Source organism: Callorhinus ursinus, unplaced genomic scaffold, assembly GCF_003265705.2.
Source record: "Callorhinus ursinus isolate GAN/ISIS: 27379988/994484 unplaced genomic scaffold, GSC_fseal_2.0 scaffold1, whole genome shotgun sequence".
NCBI lineage: Eukaryota > Metazoa > Chordata > Mammalia > Carnivora > Otariidae > Callorhinus > Callorhinus ursinus.
Genome location: NW_027397063.1, coordinates 119,010,500 through 119,032,439, shown reverse-complemented (window position 1 = coordinate 119,032,439; position 21,940 = coordinate 119,010,500). Strand labels below are relative to the sequence as shown.

Genomic DNA, 21,940 nt, shown 5'->3' with positions numbered 1-21,940 from the left:
CCACATCAAGTTCTGGAGATAATCTCATGCTAACTCCACACCCTTTTCCTGTCAGAATAGACATTAATAATCAACCTTCTCCCTGTTTCTTTTGGCCTTGGGCATGGGAGTTGGAGAGGGTGCTGGTGAATTTGTCTCACAGAAAATTCAAACACAGGTACTGCAATGGAGGTGATTTCCAGGCAACTTAAATTATAAATCCATTTTGGGGGTCTTCAGGCCATTGCTCTGCAACCTAACAAATCCCACTGCACAATTTGCTCTAGTGAGCTTGTTCCTCACCATCCTGCAAACTACACTTAATTTGTGGGTGTATTCTACAGCTGCATCCTATGGAAGGTGATGTCAAATATTCTATAAAAACTCCAAGTCTTACATCTGCTACTTGAACATTTTTATTAGCCATATTCAACAATAAAGAGAAAGCCAGGGTCACCACAGAAGATCACATGGATCAGGTTCAATAAACTTTTCCATAGCATTTACCTGCTGACTTGCTATAATATACTTATTTACGTGTTTGTAGTTATTGCTACTGTCTCCTTCCCCTAGCATGTAAGCTCGGTGAGGGCAGAGATCCTAGCTTATTGTGTTCACTAACGTATTCTAAGCACCTAGAACAGTGGTCAGCCCTCAATAAATACTGGCTGAGTCAATGACTTGAGCAGCAAGGGAACAATGAACATGAGCCTGAGGTGGGTGGCAGGAAACAAAAGTATTCTTGCTTTTTAGAAATTCCACCCAAAGGACAGAAGGAAGGAAAAGTTTTGCATTCAAATCAGTCAAAACTCATTGCTTAGTACTAGCTTTTGTAGTTTGATTGGTTAAGAAAGCTAAACTTGAAGACAAAAATGAATTTTATTGGGGTGCCTGGGTGGCTCAGTCAGTTAAGTGTCCATCTCTTGATTTTGGCTTGGGTCATGATCTTTGGGTCGTGAGATCAAGCCCCTCATTGGGCTACGCCCTGGGCGTGGAGCCTATTTAAGATTCTCTTTCTCCCCCTCTGTCCCCTACCCCCATTCTCTCTCTCTTACAAAAAAAAAAAAAATGAATTTTATTGTGGATTACTTAGATTTAATTTTTCTAAGTCTATTTCATTAATCCATTCTCCTGGATGACAGACACAGCAGTCTTAGTTGCTGTTCCTTGAATACCATCTACCCTTTCCCAAAAGTAAACAAAATGAGGTCCAGTGCTACATCACTTCTCTTTATTTGCTCTGAGTTCCACTGGCATTTATACTAAGACAGTTGTCAGCACCAAAGGATTTCTAAGAACACATCTCCTACATTATAACGCTATCTGTTCACTTCAGTGTTACTGCATATTCCAGTCATCCTGCTTGCTAATGCACACTCATGTTGGTTGAGTACTTACCCATGTAGCCAAAAACTGACAAAGGTTTTATTATTTCTACTCCAGGTGTGTTGATAGGAACAAGAACCATGCTGTGTTGTTTGTATCTGGTTAAAGAAAAACAGATGTTAGGAAAAGTGTGCTAAGTGGAAAAATAAAACAGATGCTAGGTGGAGTTGCAATTGTCATTTTTTTGTTGTTATGTAATCATGTAAGCAATGATGTCTGGAATGGGAATTGTGTAAAAGATATACATCAAGCAGAGTTGGATGCAGGCTGTGATCTGGAACAGTAACAATGATTTGAAAATAAGTTATTTGAGGCTTCTCATTGCTCAGCAATGGAAACTGGGAACTGATACACAATATCAAATGTTGCAAGACTATATGGCCTTTGATCTATATATCTAATCACTTAATTACTTATAGACAGTCCTGAAAATTTTTATATGTTTTATAATCTGATCCAAACAGCTTTCAGGATTCAGCAACACTTTTTAATACAGGAAATTCCACAGTGAAGAACATAGAGCAACACTCCCTAAAATGTTTCTTAAATATAATCTTATAGTGAAATCACTGTGAAACACAAATATTTAATCTAATATTTTATATTATTATGACTTGTAAGTCCAAATGGTGCATTAAAAAAAAATCTTTTTGGAGAGGGAAGAAGAGACAGAGGGGTGGGAGAGGCAGAGGGAGAGAGAGAATCTTAAGCAGGCTCCATGCCCAGTGCAGAGCCCTACACAGGGCTCAGTCTCACAACCCTGAGATCATGACCTGAGTGGAAATCAATAGTTGGACACTTAATTGACTGAGCCACCCAGGCACCCCAACCAAATGGTGCATTGTAAGTAAATTACGTGGGTAGAAAGAGCAATTCTTATTCCCAAATAGATTTCTCAATCACAATTATTTTATTACCTGGTTGCAGAGACATTTTTAGTTCTTCCCAAAACAATTGCAATTGTGTACTTTGGATTTCCAGCTCCTAAAACCAGGGGGAAAATGAGCAGAATACATCATAAAAAGAAATTTTTAGTCTGACATTTCACCCTAAAAGTTATAATCCTTCCAAGTTTATCTGGCAAAAAAATAGGAAGAAAACCCTTGATTCATTAAAAAATGCTTATGTGCAAAACTGTACATCATCGAAGAAAAATGACCAGGCAAAGCCAAGAGTAGACTCCATCAATGAGAGCTGCTGCACAAATATAACCAGAAGTCGAATCTACAAAACAGCTGCAACCCTTAGATAAAGTGACGGGTCTCCCATTCATACTCATTTCAGCGTGTTAGAAAGGCTGTGAAATTCTTCTAGCATATTTCCTCCTGTTTAGATCTCCTGTTTTCTGACATATGAACAATAAAGTATTACAACTCATATGGTATTAACTACCCAGCCAGTGGTTGAGAAAGACCTCATTTCCCCCACCATGGAGTTGGGTGAAGGTGAGTTGGTCTGAGGATCTCAGTACATATCCTGACTATACCATTTGGTCAAGACATACTAAGGAGCAGCTGAGGATTATTTGCTTGGAGTTGTCCACATATATAAGGCTCTGATTCCACCGTCAGTAAGCCTAGGTTCTCATTTTTTTATTAAAGGTTGGGAATTTGAAATATAAAGTTCTTTCCATTTTAATGCAAACTTTTATTTTATTACAGTTCAGAGCTCTATGGCAATTCCCCAAAGGGGCCTTCTTACAAAAACTATATTTCTTTTTCACCTGTTAAGCATCTGGTCCCTCAGGGAAACTACCATTTAACTGGCTTTCTAATTACAAGGCCACACACCACAGGGCCAGACTAAGTTAAACACATCCATACAAAGCCTTTAAACAAATTATCAGCTTCTTTTTTCTAACTTCTTATAAAAAAATGGTTTCAAGGATCTGAAATCATATGAACATTCAATGAGAACTATTGGGAATTATGTCAAATACAGCAGTGCCCCCTTATCCACAAGGGATATGTTCCAAGATCCCCAATAGATGCCTTAGACTGTGACTGGGCCAATCCCTATATATACTGCCTTTACCTATACAAACACACCTATGATAAAGTTTAATTTATAACTTAGACATAGTAAGAATTAACAACCAATAAAATAGAACAATTATAACAATATACTGTAATAAAAGGTTGTAAATGTTGATTAGGCAAGAAATAGAGACCAAGGCAAACAGAGATAAAGAAACACCAATCTAGAATTTGCTAGAGCTCAGAACGGAAACCAAATTGGTAGCTTGCTTATTTATTTAATCAATTTATTTATTTAGAGAGTGTGCACATGAGCAGGGGCAGAGGCAGAGGAAGGGGGAGAGAAAAAGTCCTAAGCAGGCATTGCACTGAGCGAGGAGCCCGACTCAGGGCTCAATCCCATGACCCTGAGATCATGATCTGAGCTGAAATCAAGAGTCGGATGCTCAACCGACTGAACAACCCAGGCGCCCCTTGGTAGATATTCTAAAACCAACTTGGAGACATTCAAGAGTGCAGAAATTTGTTTGTCCTCCATTACTCCTGAGATTCCACTGAAATAAATATATAAAAGTATAACGAAGGCTCAGCCATAACAGAAAAGAAAGTAGAGAAGGTGAGGCATAGGATTGGGGATGTTGGTGGTCACCAACAGATGAAAGATTTTAATAAATAGCTAGGAAGCAGATGAGGCAAGCTGATCAGTGAAATGGGCAGAGAAGTCAGAGTCTTGAAAATGATGAAAAAAACTGCAAAGGAAGAGGGTTCTGGTCCCAGAGTCAGAAGGTATGACTGAGAAGCAAGGCTACCAAAGGTGAATTAATTCAAGATTTATAGGTGGGCAGATGTACCAGGTGGCCCTCCCATAGGCAGGTATGTGACACATAGCCTGAAAAAGAGAAGTATGTAGCATGTTACAAAAAAACTGAATAAAATTATTCTGAGACTTGGAGCCTGTAGCTTGAAAACTAGCTTCCCATCAGTGACTCTAAACTGAGTCCCAGTCCTCCTCCACCAAAACTTTCTTTATATAATTCCCACCTAGGAGAGAAACATGGCTGGAAAAGAGCTCTGTGAAAAACTGCACCATCTACCCTCGCTTTTCTCTTAAGTATGCCCAGAAAACCAAGGATCTGTTGTGTGAGAAGAGAGTCTGCAGCATTAAAGAGAATGACTGACCAAAATAAATAAACTGTAAAACTGACCATAAAGGAATAAAATAAAACAAGAAACAGAGAGAACCTAAACAGAACAAAACGAGTTAAACCAAACAACAAAAACTCTAGTTGATGTAATTGGAGAGATTCAAATGTATTGCAGCCATAAAACCAGAAAAGGATGTTATGAAACAGGAACAAACAGAGAACAAGAAAATAAAAACTCTTAGAGATTAACATATGACTGCTAAGCATAAAGTTCAATAGAAGCACTAAAAATCAAATCAAGAAAATTTCCCATGAGCAGAGGAAAAAGTCAGAGGCTGAAAACAAGAGAGCAAAGATAAGAGACACTTAGAGCAAAAATACGAAGCCTAAGATCACAGTAAAAGAGGTCTAATAAAAAGAGAAAACAGTCCAAAAAAGGAGAGAAAAAGGGAAGAATTTATTAAAGAAACTTGAAAGTTCTCTAAAACTGAAAAAAAAAAAGTCTTTAGATTAAAAGGGCCATTGACTGACAAGAAGAATCTATCTCTAGATACATGCTTGTGACATTTCAAAACATCAACAATAAAGAGAAAATCTTAAAGGGTTTCAAAAAGAAAAAAAACAAGTCATCTCTAAAGAAACGAGGATTAATTAGACTTGCATCAGATTTCTCATCAGCAACAAGGGATGCTAGATGAAGAGTTCAATCTAGAATTCTATACCCATCCATAGTATCAATCTCTGTGATGGCAAAATAAATACCTACCTATTCAGACACACAAGATCTCAGATAATTTTATCTACTTATGCATTTCTTCTTAAAAAGTTAGGAATGTACTCAAGCAAAATAAGGAAATAAATTAAAAAAAAAAAGGCATAGGGTCCAAAAGATGGTCGATCCTAGGAAAGAAAATATATGGAAATCCCAGGATAATTGTACTGAAGTATGCCTAAAAGATAATCAGTTCAGACTGGAATAGGAAGAATAAAGACTCTAAGAGAAAGGTTTCCAGAAAAGGGAAAATTCAGTATGATTACAGGTACAACTTAAAGGCACATGTGTATATATGTAAGGGGGAGCAGATATAATATGATATAAGTAAATCATGCAGTGAAAGAAAAATTGCAATTAGAAACTCCAGGAAACGAATTTTTAAATATACAAGTGAACCATGATTCAAATATAAAACCAACTAAAATATGGCATGAATTTAAGTAATACACACAGCATAAGAAAAGCTATTCTAATTGACTTTGATGCTAGAAACACTCTTCTTGGAATGGCCAAGGTGATATTATACTGCATTTGTTAGAGGACATGAAATCTAACATACTACTTAGACCACCACTGAACAATATTTACACAGTCCTATAAGGCAAGTGCTTTGTGTTGGTTTTCAATGTTTTGAGTCATCCTGTGGTCAATCATGATTTTGCAAAACAGAACATAAATGTTAGTAATCCTGACAATGTAAAAGTAGAAGCTGTTGCTGACATAAGGTATGATATGGAAGGGAGGATAAAAGGTAGAGAAAGGGGTAAGAGTACTCGTATTCTTATGTTATAAAATGGATCTTGAAGAGATCCTGTCAAATGAGGATGTAGAGGACAGATTTAGAGATCATTTCAAAGTCTAAGAAGTCATCAATCGAAAATTTAAAACAATATCTAATTAGGAAAGGGCAGAGAGTTATAGTACAAATGAGTGAAATCATCATTATTCAAATTGGGGGGTCAATGGATGAATAGACGAATAAATTGGGAGAGAGAAAAAAAAGCATTTTGTCTAAAATTAGAGGAGAAACCAGAGAACTAAAAATAGAAAATGTTAGAGGAGTTTTCTCTAGGGTATGACACTGGGGTGTGGAGGGATGGGAAATAGCATGCTCTTAGATATCCTCTAATTTGTTACCATTTCTAATTGAATAATTACTACTACTTTTTTTTTTAAAGATTTTATTTATTTGATAAAGAGAGAGTGCATGCAAGTGGGGGAGGGGCAGAAGGGAAAGGAGAGGAAGAGAATCTCAAGCAATCTCCACGCTGAGTTTGGAGGCCAAATGTGGGGTTTGATCTCACAACCCCGAGACCATGACCTGAGCTGAAACCAAGAGTCAGACTCTTAACTGACTGAGCCACCATGTGCCCCACTACTACTACTTTTAAAAACATTTTTAAGAACTACCCTACCATCCTGTAACAAATCTGTAGATCTCAGTTAGAAGGAGACTAAGAGACCTGCTAAGTAAACAACAGAACGTTTTTTTCCCTCTTTCCTTATCTCCTTTTAATCTGAATGTTATTAAATCAGCCAGCTGTGGAAAAGCCATTGCCAAGCATAAGGTGGGGCATTTCCCCACTTCCTCCTATGTGATAATACATAATTCCAGAAATCATATATACATGCTCTGCCTTACAAAGTACTCAAATTGATAAAAACACTAAAAACAGATTTCATCTGGGAAAGGGAGGGTACGGGATGGAAGGCAGTGTGCCTAAAATGGGTGATTCTGTTCATCTCTAGGCTGGTAGTAGAATAAACATCTTAAACAGATTTAAAGCTTGACTCACAACACTGCTTTCTCCATGCCAAAGACAGATCAGAACATACAATCATACATACATACTCTGGCATTCACCCTTTGCTTGGCTTTATTGCACTTTGCAGATACACAGGGTTTTTTTATTTTGTTTTTTTTACAGATTGGCAACCCTGCATGAAGCAAGTCTATCAGCACCATTTTTTCCAACAGGATATGCTTACCTCATGTCTCTGTGTCACATTTTGGTAATTCTTGCAATATTTCAAACTTGTTCGTTATTATTATATTTGTTATGGTAGTCTGTGATCTTTGATGTTACTGTTGTAATTGTTTTCAGGCACCAAGAACTGTGTCCATACCAAACTGCAAACTTAATTGATAAATGCTGTGTACCTTCTGACTGCTCCATCAATCAAATGTTCCCCCATCTCTCTCCCTCTCCCTCTCCTCAAGCCCCTCTATTCCCAGAGACACAACTAGAAATTAGGCCAATTTAATAACCCTACTAAGGCCTCTAAGTGTCCAAGTGAAAGAAGAGTGGCATGTCTATCACCTTATATCAAATGCTTTTAGAAATGATTAAGTTTAGTGAGGAAGGCATGTTGAAAGCTGAGATAGGCCAAATGCTAGGCTTCTTGCATCAGTTAGCCAAACTGTAAATGCAAAGGAGACATTCTTGAAGGAAATTAAAAGTGCTACTACAGTGAACACACAAATGCTAAGGAAGCAAAACAGCCTTATCACTGAAACAGAGAAGGTTTGAGTGGTCTGGATAGAAGATCAAACCAGCCACAACATTCCCTTAAGCCAAAGTAAAATACGGAGCTAAGCCCTAATTTTCTTCAGTTCTATGAAGGCTGAGAGAGATGAGGAAGCTGCAGAAGAAAAGTTTGAAGCCACCAGAGGTTCAAGGGAAGAAGCCATCTCCATAACATCAAAGTGCAAGGTGAAGCAGCAAGTGCTGATGTAGAAGCTGCAGCAAGTGATCCAGAAGATCGAGCTAAGATAACTAATGAAGGTGGCTGTGCTAAGTAAAAGATTTTCAATGCAGACAAAACAGCTTTATGCTAGAAGAAGATGCCATCTAGGACTTTCATAGCTGGAGAGAAATCAAATGCTTGGCTTTCAAGCTTCAAGGACAGGGAGACTCTCTTGTTAGGAGCTAATGCAGCTAGTGACTATGAAGCCAATGATCATTTACCATTTGGAAAATCCTAAGGCCCTTAAGAATTATGCTAAAGCTAATGTGCCTGTGCTCTATAAATGGAACAATGATGCCTGGATGACAGCACATCTGTTTGCAACATGGTTTACTGAATATTTTAAGCCCACTGTTGAGACTTCCTGCTCAGAAAAAAGATTTCTTTCAAAATATTATTCCTTATTGACAATGCACCTGGTCATCCAAGAGCTGTGAAAAAGATGTACAATGACATTCAGGTTGTTTTCATGCCTGCTGACACAACGTCCATTCTACAGCCCATGGATCAAGGAATAATTTTAACTTTCCAGTTTTACTATTTAAGAAATACATTTTGTAAGGCTTTAGCTGCCATAGCTAGTGATTTCTCTGATGGATCTGGGCAAAGTAACTAAAAACCTTTAGGAAAGGATTCACCATTCTAGATGCCATTAAGAACATTTGGGATTCATGGGAAGAAGTCAAAATATCACCACTAACAGGAGTTTGGAAGAAGCTGATTCCAGCACTCATGGATGACTTACTCAGTGGGGGAAGTAAGTGCTGATGTGGTGGAAATAGCAGGAGAACTAGAAGTGGAGCCTGAAGATGGGACTGAACTGCTGCAATCTCATGATAAAACTAATGGATGAGGAGTTGCTTCTTATGGATGAGCAAAGAAAGTGGTCTCTTGAGATGGAATCTTCTGGTGCAGATGCTGTGAACATTGTTCAAATGACAATAAAGGATTGAGAGTATTACATAAACTTAGATGATAAAGCAGTGGCAGGTTTGGGAGCACTGACTCCAATTTTGAAAGAAGTTCTACTATCATGCTACAGAGAAATCATTCATGAAAGGATAAGTCAACTGAGACAGCAAACTTCACTGTTGTCTCATTATAAGAAATTGCCCTAGTCACCCCAACCTTGAGCAACCACCACCCTGATCAGTCAGCAGCCATCAACATCGAGGCAAGACCCTCCCAGCAAAAAGACTGCCACTTGCTGGAAGCTCAGATAATGGCTAGCCCTTTTTTTGCAATAAAGTATTTTTTTAAGCATGTACTTTTAAAAATTATTTATTTATTTAAAGATTTTATTTATTTGACAGACAGAGATAGGGAAAGAGGGAACACAAGCAGGGGGAGTGGGAGAGGGAGAAGCAGGCTTCCCGCCGAGCAGGTAGCCCAATGTGGGGCTCGATCCCAGGACCCTGGGATCATGACCTGAGCCGAAGGCAGATACTTAATGGGAGCATGTACTTTTTTTTTTTAAAAGATTTTATTTATTTATTTGACAGAGAGACACAGCGAGAGAGGGAACACAAGCAGGGGGAGTGGGAGAGGGAGAAGCAGGCCTTCCGCTGACCAGGAAGCCCGATGTGGGGCTTGATCCCAGACCCTGGGATCAGGACCTGAGCCGAAGGCAGATGCTTAATGACTGAGCCACCCAGGCGCCCCTAAGCAAGTACTTTTTTTTAAAACATAATGCTATTGGGGCGCCTGGGTGGCTCAGTCGGTTAAGCGGCTGCCTTCGGCTCAGGTCATGATCCCAGGGTCCTGGGATCGAGCCCCATGTCCGGCTCCCTGCTCAGCAGAGAGCCTGCTTCTCCCTCTCCCTCTGCCTGCCACTCTGCCTACTTGTGCTCTCTATCTCTCTGTCAAATAAATAAATAAAATCTTTAAAAAAAAATAAAACATAATGCTATTACACACTTAGTAGACTGCTATATAGTGTAAACATATATGAACTGGGAAACCAAAAGATTCATTTGACTTGCATTACTGCAGTATTTGTTTTAATGCAGTAATCTGAACTGAACCCACAACGTTTCCAAAGCTATGTCTGTAGATGATTTCATCTATGGCTAGAAAGGAAGGGAGAAGCCTTTTAACTAACTGGAACAGGTAAAATTTATTTATTTATTTGAGAGAGAGAGAGAGCACGAGCAGAGGGAAGAGGCAGAGGGAGAAGCAGGCTCCCCGCTGAGCTGAGCTGAGCTGAGACCAACTTGGGACTAGATCCCAGGACCCTGGGATCATGACCTGAGCTGAAGGCAGACACTTAACCAACTGAGCCACCCAAGTGCCGCTGGAACAGGAAAAATTTTAAAAAACAACCTTAAATTGGCCATTAGATGCCACACTAATCAGATAACAAATATGTTAGGCAAAACTGTCTCTTATTTTTTTCCCCAAATATATGATTTATTGTCTGTATTTTGTATGAAATAAAGAGCAAAACTACTTTCTTTACCCACTGGGCTTTTGAAACACAATCATATTACTAAATCCCATTATTTCAAATAAAATATAAAGTTGTGATATTAAAAAGGAATGAATCTGTTTTTAACGAGAGGAAAAATACAAGCATTTTCAGAAATACAAGAGAAATGTAATGTTCAAACAGAACACTTTACAAAACTTTGAAAAGTCTCCAGTGTTGGGGCACCTGGGTGGCTCAGGCATTAAGCGTCTGCCTTTGGCTCAGGTCATGATCCCAGGGTCCTGGGATCGAGCCCTGCATCGGGCTCCCTGCTCTGCAGGAAGCCTGATCCTCCCTCTCCCGCTCCCCCTGCTTGTGTTCCTGTTCTTGCTGTCTCTCTCTCTGTCGAATAAATAAATAAAATCTTAAAAAAAAAAAAAGTCTCCGGTGTGCATTGACATTAGACAACAAAGACTGTGAATTCAGGTTAAACATACTTATTTTATATCAACCAATAATAAATGGCATTTTGGAGTTTCTGGAATTTATACATACACACACACACACACAAATGGACACAAAGAGAGAAAAAGAGAGACTTTTAGAACTGTTTTAGGTTCACAGAAAATTGAAGGGAAGGTACAGAGATTTTCCATATATGGCCCCCATGTGTGACCTCTGTATCAACCTCCCCCATGAGGATGCTACATTTATTATAATTGACAAACCTATTTTGACACATCATTATCACCCCAAGTTCATGGTGTATATTACAGTTCACTCCTAATGTTGTATATTCTATGGGTTTGGACAAATGTATAATGACATGTAGCCATTGTTATGATATCATAGAGTATTTTCCTTCCACCCAAATCCTCTATGCTCCACCTATTCATCCCTCCTCACTCCTAACCCCTGGCAACCACTGATCTTCTGTCTCCATAGTTTTGCCTTTTCAAGAATGTGATATAATTGAAACAATAGCCTTTTCACTTAATATGCATTTGAGGTTACTCCGTGTCTTTTTATGGCTTGGTAGCTCATTTGTTTTTAGCGCTGAATGATATTCTATTATCTGTATGTTCTTCTCTCTCCTTCTCTCTTCTTCTGGAAATCCAACTATACATATTTTATACCTTTTGATATTGTCCCACAGCTTCCTAAGACTCTTAATTTTTTTCCATATATTCTTCAAACTGATTAATTTCTACTGGTCTATCTTCAAGTTCATTAAATTTTTCCTCTGTCATCTCCATTATATTATTAACCCCATTCAGTGATTTTTTTTTTCTAGATATTTTACTTTTCAATTCTGATGTTTCCAATTGGTTCCTCATTATATTTCTCTTCTGGTATTTTCTTTTTATTTTTTCTTAACCTCACTGAGCAAATTTATAATGGCTGCCTTAAGTCTTTGTCTGACAATTTCAACATCTGAATCATTTGGGAGTGGGCTTTCCCCTAGAAATGGGTCATGTTTTCCTGGCTCTTCATTTGGTGAGTAATTTTAAATTGTATTCTGGACACTGTGATTCTTTGTTTTGAAGACTCCAGATTCTGTTACATCCCTTCAAAGCATGTTGATGTTTTTGTCTTATTAGGCTCTTAAATTAGGTAGAGTCAAACTGCAGAGTCTGTCTCAGTTTAGGTGGGGTGAGAGATCAAATTTTAGTTTAGTTCTTTTTATTTAGCTGCAGGTGCTTTCAGTTGACTGCATGATTTTGATTCAGGAGTCAGCAGAGACTTGGGCAAAGTTTACAGGTGAAGCCTGGAGCTCTCCTTTTCTGGCTCTCTGCTTTTCTGGAATACCCACCCTACAACCTCATTTTTTAGCAGTGATGGCTGTTTCAGGCACTGTCTTCTAGTTCCTCAGAACACAAAGACCCGAGTTTTCTAGAGAAACTTCAGCTTTCTCAAACCACACTGTGTCCCCAAGCCAAAGCCTAAAACTGAAAAACTGCCCTTCTGCCTGTCTCATCTTCCAAATTTTGACCCTGCTACAAAATCAACCTGCTTTGGGTCACTCCCCAGCATCTTCAGGTAGTTGTTTTTTTTGTAGCTGTTTAATTGTTATCTATGAGGTCGATCTTAGGTGCTAACTCCACCGCACAAGAAATGGAACTCCCTTAGAGTTCTGGCCTTTAAACTTTGCCAAAACCAGGTTTTTGCACATCCAGTATGACAGTTTCTTATATATTCACATACCTATCATTAGTCTTGGCTAATGTTTTAGAAATGCAATAATCACCTCAAAACATGATCATATAAGAAGCAGAATTAGAAATCTTAGCTCTAAAACTTTAAAACCAATAAAACCAAGAGTTTAAAATTCTAATCCCCTCTATCCTATATTGTGAATTATACATGTAAAGTAAAAATGTATTTAAGATTAAAATATAATTGTTTTAAAACAATTTGGGTTCTTTCAAATTTAATGGAATCTACTTTTCAATCAGTTCTGACAGGACTCTCTAGAAGAAGGATGTTTCAGCTGCCACACTTGCCAAATTTTAATGAGAAAAGATCCCACCATTCACATATTTCAAAATTAAGTTTAAAAAAGTCTCAGATTAGGGACGCCTGGGTGGCTCAGTCACTGAGCGTCTGCCTTTGGCTCAGGTCATGATCCCAGATCCTGGGATTGAGTCCTGCATCGGGCTCCCTGCTCCGCGGGAGGCCTGCTTCTCCCTCTCCCACTTCCCCCTGCTTGTGTTCCTTCTCTTGCTGTGTCTCTCTCTGTCAATAAAAATCTTTAAAAAAAAAAAAAGTCTCAGATTATATCATCAAGGTGAATTCACTTGACTATCCTTGCTTATTGAATCATATTTGAATTTCCAAATTGCGTATCACTGTTTTGTAAGAGTATGTCCTGACTTTTATAGGTGCTAATAGGTAAAAAAAAAATGAATTCCACTAATCTGAGGATCAACCTGAAGAACATTAGGATAATTCAGACAACAGATTATCTACATTGAATTATGGATCTTAATTGAAATTTCTTATCTGGAAAATGCTGGGCTGGGGAATTTTTTTTTTTTTTTTTACCCTTGATTGGTCCTGGTGATGTAATAATATGCAATTGTGCTTTGATTCTTAGAAATCAGAGAAAAAATTTTTTTCCAGAGAGGCTCCCTTTTAAATTTTCAAGTGAGTATTTTTCTAGTTAGAGTTTTTGAAGTTTTAGTTGTAGGAAACCTTGAGGCCCACAGGGTGAAAGGGTCAGGTCACTTGCTTTACATAATCCACATTGTTTCCATGGTAGGAGTACTTCAGAAATCAGATTAGGACACAATGGAACAATTTGGAGTTCATTTTTGCTAGAGATCTTTTCTTTCTCTATTTTCTATCAGTAATCAAGGACATTTTTGATAAATCTTTTAAGGTTTTGTGGATTTTAAACTTAGATGACCAGAAGCTAAATCCTTCAAAAGCAAAATCTTTTCTAAATAATTCCCTAAACCTAGCTGAAAGCCCTCTTTTTCCAATACCCAGAATATATTTTTCTCTAGTATTTCCCAATAGCATTTCTTGTCTTGCTCTATCATGAAAAATTGTTGCCATGGCTTTAAAGTAAGTGCTTAACAGATTTCAGATATCAGGTAAATTTTGAAGAAACTCAGGAAACAAGGCAAATAATTCTTTGATTCTGCCTCATTCAATCTAATATGGAGAATAATTCAGATTCTAAGAAATAAAACCTCTAAACTGGCTCTCCTTTTGTGGTCATTAAGTAGAGGAAATAAGGGTGAGTGCATAGGTTGTAAATTTTAAGATACTTTGATTTAACCTTGATGTTTCAGAAAATGGGAAAAAACCCTCACAAATATATCATCTCAACTTAGCTACAAGCTGAACTTGGAAGGTGCAGCAGCTGAAACACATCCTTCTTCTAAATAGAGCTTTTGCTCTTTTATATTATTGGGTTTTTTTTTTTTTAAGTAGGCTCTATGCCCAGCATGGAGCCCAATGTGGACTTGAACTCAGGACCCTGAGATCAAGACCTGAGCTGAGATCAAGAGTTGGACACTTAACCGACTGAGCCACCCAGGTGACCCTCTTTTTTTTATTATTTTAGTTAATGAACAGGATAACAAATGTTGTAAATGAAATATATTAGAGGAAATCTGAATAGGCCAGGAAACATTTAAATGTATCTGTGGTGTCACAGCCTCCATGAATGAAAATAGATGGCACTATAAAATAATTTTGTTTTTAATTCAGACTCTGGTATTTCAAGGCTGTGCAAGTGACAGGATTAAGTCAGGCCGAAAATATCCTCTGATATTTGCTGGGGAGTTTTAATTTTTTAGGCTCTTACAAATTGTATGGTTATCAAACAAAATCATTCTCTAACACAAGGAAAAACGGCAGGTGGAAAAAAACATGACCATTGGGTATGGATGTGGTAACAGTAAAATGATGTAAACAGCATATAACATGAAGCACAGTTAGCCATCCACAAAGTCTCAAGGCTATTTCTTCTACATTGAATTTGAGGTGAAATACTTAAACTTCACTTGGTCTTAGTTTTAATACTAACACTTAGCTTCAATTCAAATTGGAATAAAAAAACCATTATGAGTTTAGTGCCATTTTACAATGAAATTTCCATCTGTTAAAAAAAATGTATATCAGGGACGCCTGGATGGCTCAGTTAAGTGTCTGCCTTCGGTTCAGGTCATGATCCCAGGGTCCTGGGATCGAGTCCTGCATCGGGCTCCTTGCTCAGAAGGGAGCCTGCTTCTCCCTCTGCCTGCAGTTCTCCCTGCTTGCGCTTTCATTCTCTCTCCCTAATAAATAAATAAATAAAATCTAAATAAATATGTTAAAAAAATATTTATCATACAATCCTACACTTAAGAAAAAACCCCAATTGGGGAGCCTGGGTGGTTCAGTTGGTTAAGTGTCTGCCTTTGGCTCAGGTCATGGCCCCGGGGTCCTGGGATCGAGCTCCACATCGGGCTCCTGGGAAGCCTGCTTCTCCCTCTCCCTCTGCCTCTTGTTCCCTTTGCTTGTGCTCTCTCTGTCAAAGGAATACATAAAATCTTTAAAAAAAAAAGAAAGAAAGAAAAAGCCCCAATCTAATGTTTACTCTTGGAATATGTGTTATTTTTAATGGGGGGAAACACCCTTTGAAATTCACTTACTCTCCCTCTAGAAAGGCTATACATAGTAATTACACAATAAATGTTAAATGCTGGACTATTGCTGTCATTGTTACAGAATATGGTTGGATCAAAATCAATTCCAAATATCAGAGTTGAAAATTATTAAAAATTTAAACAATCAAGCCATAAAAAAAGTAGAAAAAATAATTATGAAATTTGTCTGGATGGGAACAAATTTTTAAACCTTAAAAATGATAAATGAAATCAATAGAACAAGATCAATTGAGTTGTCTATATAAAACTACTGTATATGAAAAACAAAATTAAAAAGCAAAAAAAAAAAACAACTGGGGGAAAGTATTTCATACATGACCAGCAAGAAGATGCAAAGAGTACTGAATCTGTTATAAGTCATTTAGAAAGCAAAGTGGTAGTCAAATAACACATTCTATTGGCAAGGTTCCATGGAAATAGACACTTCTATTATTGATAGACACTACTATTATACAAAGTAATATCCCTAGGTAGTACAACTTGGCCATATCCATCAAAATTACAGATTCAATTACTCTTTGATCCATCAATCTAACTTCTGTGACTTATCCTATAGATATAGCTGTTCCCGAATGAAAAGATAGATGGCATAATATTATTCACTGCAGTAGTATTGTTTGTATTTGCAAAGAAATGGACATAAACCAATATCCATCAATAAGAGACTATTTAAATAGACTGGGCTGTGTCGATACAATGGAATCCTTCCAAAAAGAATAAGGAATCTTTCAATGCACTTTTCTTGAAGAACTCTATAATTAGTCTATACTGTGAATGGTAAGAACGCTATCTTTTGTGTAAGAAAGAGACAATTACACATGATTAATCACATTCTTCAACACTTCTCAAATTAAGTTCAGTTTCCCACATTATCTACAAAGATGCTTTCTATAGCATCACTTGTAATAGCAAAACACTAGAAACACTCTGCAAGTCCTATAACAGCTGAGTGGGAAGGCAAATTATGATCTACACAACAAAATATTATTTAGCTATAAAAATGACATTTATAGGTGGGCCTGGGTGGCTCAGTTCGTTAAGTGGCTGCCTTTGGCTCAGGGCGTGATCCCAGGGTCCTGGGATCGAGCCCCACATCAGGCTCCTTACTCAGCAGATAGTCTGCTTCTCCCTCTCCTTCTGCCCCTCTCCCCGCTCATGCTCTCTCTTGAACAAGTAAATAAAATCTTTTAAAAAGTTACATTTATAGTGAATTTTGAGTAACAGAAAATGCTAAGTAAAAAACTCACATACAATATGAATATGTAATATGGACACTAACGAGAAATCATGGTATTATCTAAATGTTCAATACATATCTCAATATCAATGATATTTTCAATGATAATACAGTATACAGTTTAGTCAGATTGCTTTCCCAAACATCTATCACTGAGCAAAATGGCACTACAAGAGGAAGGCTGAGAAATGGATGTGGAGAGAGAGATTCTTCAGGAATGAGGGACATTGGTATGTTAAGGCAGGTAAGGGTGAGAGACAATTTATGGTGAGCAGCTAGTTGGAATCACAAAGACTCCATTCTTAGGGATATGAGAAGTAGGAGACAAGTATCAAAAATGGGGGTGCACTAAAGGAGTAAGTTAGCACCTTCTTAAGTTGCTTAAGGTAAATGATGCTTTTCCCTAATCTCCAAGCTATATGATTGCCTTTCATATCTTGTCAAGACTCCCCTGTCAACACCATCTCTTCTAGTTCTTTCTGGGGAGGAGGAAAATACAGGAAAAGGCCAGGCAATATACTAGTTTCACCTTATTTCATATGATATATAACACCAAAAGAGGCTTGATCCTGAGATCCTTTATGCCCCAAGGGCTGGGTATGTGTGTGAATTAGCAAAAAATGATGTGTGATTTTGAAAGATATAAAGATTATAGCATTATAACTGATTTACAAGAAGGGAATCCTATTTACAAGAAAGCATGTGATTGTTGGGGGGTATAAAACAAAGGAAAAGGATACTTTTAAATACCCTTTAAAATTACCAAGGTTCTATAATAGATGATATCATGGAATAACAAAGATGTATAAGAGATCGTATGATAAAGTGGAAATAGCCTAGGACTGAAGATCTGGATTTAAAATTCCAGCTCCAGGGGTGCCTGGGTGGCTCAGTTGGTTAAGTGTCTGCCTTTGGCTCAGGTCATGATCCCAGGGTCCTGGGATTGAGCCCTGCATCAGGCTCCTTGCTCAGTGGGGAGCCTGTTTCTCCCTCTCCCTCTGCCTGCTGCTCTGCCTGCTTGTGCCCTCTCTGTGTCAAATAAATAAAATCTTAAAAAAAAAAATTCCAGCTCCATTGCTAAACTTGTCTGTGGAGGATAAATTAAACTCTGATTGACTTACTGAATCATTCATTCATTCATTCATTCATGTATTGAATTATTATTCAATAAACTGGTACCATAAGTAAGGCATACAGCTAAATGTTGAGGATATAGCAGGATACATGATTGCTATGGAAGATAGAAAATTTTACTGATAGAAAATTTTACTAAGTACTAATAACAGAGTGAGATTGTACTATAGGAGTAAAGAGTACATACATCTGATCTAATCTAAAAGGTTAAAGAAGGCTTCCTGAATTAAGTAATGTTAAGGTCAGATCTGAATCTGAATCCTAAATAGGAGGTAGGGAGCTAAAGTGGAGGGGGAGGAGTATTCTAGATAGGAGTAATAGCACTGAACAAGGGCTCACAAGTCAGTATTGTTTCTACATATAATATAGATGGATTGAAGAGATTACATAATTGTTAATTATGGAGGCTGAAGTTATAAATGAATCATTAAAGAAGTACAGCATCAAGGGAAAGTGCAATAGATTGATAATCAGAAGGGAAAGTAGGATTATTTGTTAATTCAAAATATTGACTATGTGCCAGGCACTATTCTAGGCACTTGGTATGTATCACTGAAGAAAGCAAATAAAAGTCCCTGCTCTGATGAAACTTATATTCTAATATAGGGCGAGAGATAATAGCAAACATAATACAAATTATATAGTAAATTAACAGAGGATAAGTACTATGGGTAAGCTAGATTCGAATATAGGCAGGTGAGGGGTATTTTAAATAGAGTAATCAGGGATTGCCTCAGTGAGGAGGTGGTGGTGACTGCACAAAGCCTTGAGAGATGAGGGAGTAAGACCTGCAAATATTAAGAGGAAGCACATTCCAGACAGACAGAAGAGCCAGTACAAAAGTCCTAAGAAAGAATGTGACTGGTACATTCCAAAACAGCAAGAAAGTTGGTGTGGCAGACCAAACAAGCAAAGCATAGGAAATAAGGTCAGAGAGGCAATGAGGGATGGAGGCAGACCTTGCAGGATTTTGTAGGCCTGTCTGAGAATTTAGGGGAGGTTTACTTGTTCACTTCACACTGCTCCAGTGTATATAAGATCAAGAACAGGAGGTAAGAGAGGAGGCTTTGCAAAGATGGCTGAGTAGGCGGACCACTGTCCCATGTTTACAACTAGATTTCAATCACCTCTGAGTAAATAAACCAGAAAGCTATCTGAGGATTGGCAAAACAAACTCCACAACTAATGTAGAAAAGAAGCCACATTGAAGAGGTTAGGAAGAATAGAAAAGGTGAGTGGGAGCTGCCTGCAGGAAAGAGGGAACTGTGGGTGCAGAGAGGGGAAAGTAACATGGAACCCACATAGGGAAAACGAATCCCCATAACATCTGGCTTTGAAAACTGGAGGGGCTGAATTCCATGAGTTTGTATAACCAGTAAGACTTGGAGCCTGGAACTTTAAAAGTCGATTGACTCAGCATTGGGCAAATGGGGAGGGGAGTGATAGCTGACAGCCTGCAGAGAGGCAACATAGAAGCAACAGTTTGCACAATGGGAAGGAAATCTGTTTATACTGACTTTGTAGTGTGTTGGGGAACTTCTCTGGGAACAAAGGAGTTGGTGGGCACCAGCTTCCCCCCTCCCCCCCAAAACACAGAGCCACATGTGGGAGATGGTGCTGCGCAGACACTTGCTGCCTAACCTGCTAGCAATGCACCCCACCCATAAGTTCTCCTGGAACACTTGCCCACTCCAAGACTGCTGGCTTCAGCACAAATTTTGTTAATGCCTCCGCACTTCAGGGGATCCAGCCTAGGACTAGAAGCTCAGAATAAATATTGCTAACTCCGTCGTCCTGCCCGCAAGCCCTTCTGCAGTCATGCCCCCTCAGAACCAGCCTTCGTGGGTCTCACTAACATCACAGAGAGCAAGCACAGCTCACAACAGGCAGAGATTCAGTGTAGATGTCTGGACTGAAAGGAAAAGCAACTCAGACACAAGAGCAGGATGCAAGCAACACACACAGGTTAAGTGCCAGGTTCTGGTGAACAGCAGACACTGCACTGCAGGGCACTACAGGTCCTCTTCTTCATAAAGCCACTACTTTCAAGAGCAGATGATGTATTTAACTTTCCTAACACCAAAACAGACACAGAGAGGTAGAAGAATGAGGAGACAGAAAAATATGTCCCAAATGAAAGAATAAGAAAAAAATCACAGCAGGAGATCGAAGTGAAACAGAAATAAGTAATGGGCCTGATAGATAATTTAAAGTAATAATCGTAAAGATACTCTGGACTTCAGAAGTAGGTGGAGGACATTAGTGAGACCCTTGACAGAGAGATAAAAACTAACATATCAGAGATGAAAAACTCAATAAATGAAATTAAAAATAAAATAGATGAAATAAATAGTAGGCTATAGGAAGCAGAGGAACGAATCAGTGACCTGGAGGACAGAGTAATGGAAAGCAATCAAGCGGAGATGAGAGACAAATACTGCATAACGAAAATAGACTTAGAGAACTCAGTGACTCCATCAAGCATAATATTCACATTATAGGGATCCCAGAAGAGAGAGAAAGGGAGGCAGAAAATGTATTTGAAGAAATAAGAGCTGAAAACTTCCTGAATCTGGAAAGGGAAACACAGATCCAGATTCAGGAGGCACAGAGATTCCCCCCAACAAATTCAACCCAAGGAGGTCCACACCAAGACACACAGCAATTAAAATGGCAAAACAAAACAAAACAAAACAAAAAACAGTGATAAAGAAAGAATGTTACAGGTTGCAAAAGAAAAGAAGACCATTAAATACAAAGGAAACCCTGTAAGTCTATCAGCTCATTCTTCATCAGAAACTTTCCAGTCCAGAGGAGAGTGGCATGATATATTCAAAGTGCTAAAAGGGAAAAATCTGCAGCCAAGAACACTCTATCCAGCAAGGTTATCATTCAGAATAGAAGGAGAGAGAAAGAATTTCCCAGACAAACAAAAGTTAAAAGAATTCACGACCACTAAACCATGCCTACAAGAAGTGTTAAGGGGGGCTCTGTGAATGGAAAACAAAAACCAGAAGTAAGAGTAAAAAAAAAAAATACAAGCACAAAAGAAAAAAAATTAAGTATATCTGTAAAAATCAGTCAAGAGAAGTACAAAATAAAAGGATGTAAAATATGATACCAAATATCTGAAATGTGGAGGGGAGAGGAGTAAAGAATGAGTTCAAAATTAAGCAACCATCAGCTCAATATAGACTACTATAAGCAAAAGATGTTATATATAAACCTAATGGTAACACAAATCAAAAAACAGTAATAGATATGCAAAAAATGAAGAGTAAGGAATCCAAGTATATCACTAAAGAAAACCAGCAAACCATGAAAGAGAGCAAGAAAGGATCAGAGAAAAACTGCAAGAACAACCACAAAACAAGTAACAAAATAGCAATAAATACATATATATCAATAATTACTTTGAACATCAATGGACTAAATGTTCCAATCAAAAGATATGGCGTCAGAAAGGATAAAAAAACAAGACCCATCTATATGCTGCCTATAATTTCTGCAACTGGAGACTGAGCCTAGCTTTGCATGAGAAAAGAAATAAAGGGTATTGTTATACAAATGTATGGAGAGTCCAGTTCAAATAGAAGGGCTGAATCTGCCCGCACTTCTTCTCTAACTTTCATTTGTTTGGAACCGTGGGAAGAACAACGTCCCCAGACAGAAGGATTTTGAAGGTTTGTATGCTGGTCTTTGAAAAAAAAAGTTTAAAGAGGGCAAGAGTGTTTAAAGTCATGGGGAAAGGCATACTCTGGGGTCAAGGATAGGGAAGAAATATAGCAAAGTCAAGAGTACTTTAATAGTTTAAGTAAAATATTAAATGATGTGACACAAAAAATATTAAGTTCTATAAATGCCTAATTATTACTCAGAATTTAGTCTGTGATAATTTGGTCTTTAAAAAGAACCTTCTGAGTTAAAGTCATTTTTCTTTTCTTTCCTAAACAAAGTAACTTTTGAGACTATTTCTCTAGATCCTATCTAC

The 21,940-nt window shown here is 38.0% G+C and overlaps 1 protein-coding gene across 1 annotated transcript in view; it reads right to left on the bottom strand.

The window, feature by feature from the left end:
• The window catches only part of ACAD11 (acyl-CoA dehydrogenase family member 11), a 99,311-nt gene that overhangs the window by 20,939 nt on the left and 56,432 nt on the right, over nt 1-21,940 (bottom strand). Inside the window, 2 exon segments of the mRNA XM_025882183.2 lie at nt 1,378-1,463; nt 2,283-2,349. Of these exon segments, the coding sequence (XP_025737968.1) occupies nt 1,378-1,463; nt 2,283-2,349 (153 nt within the window).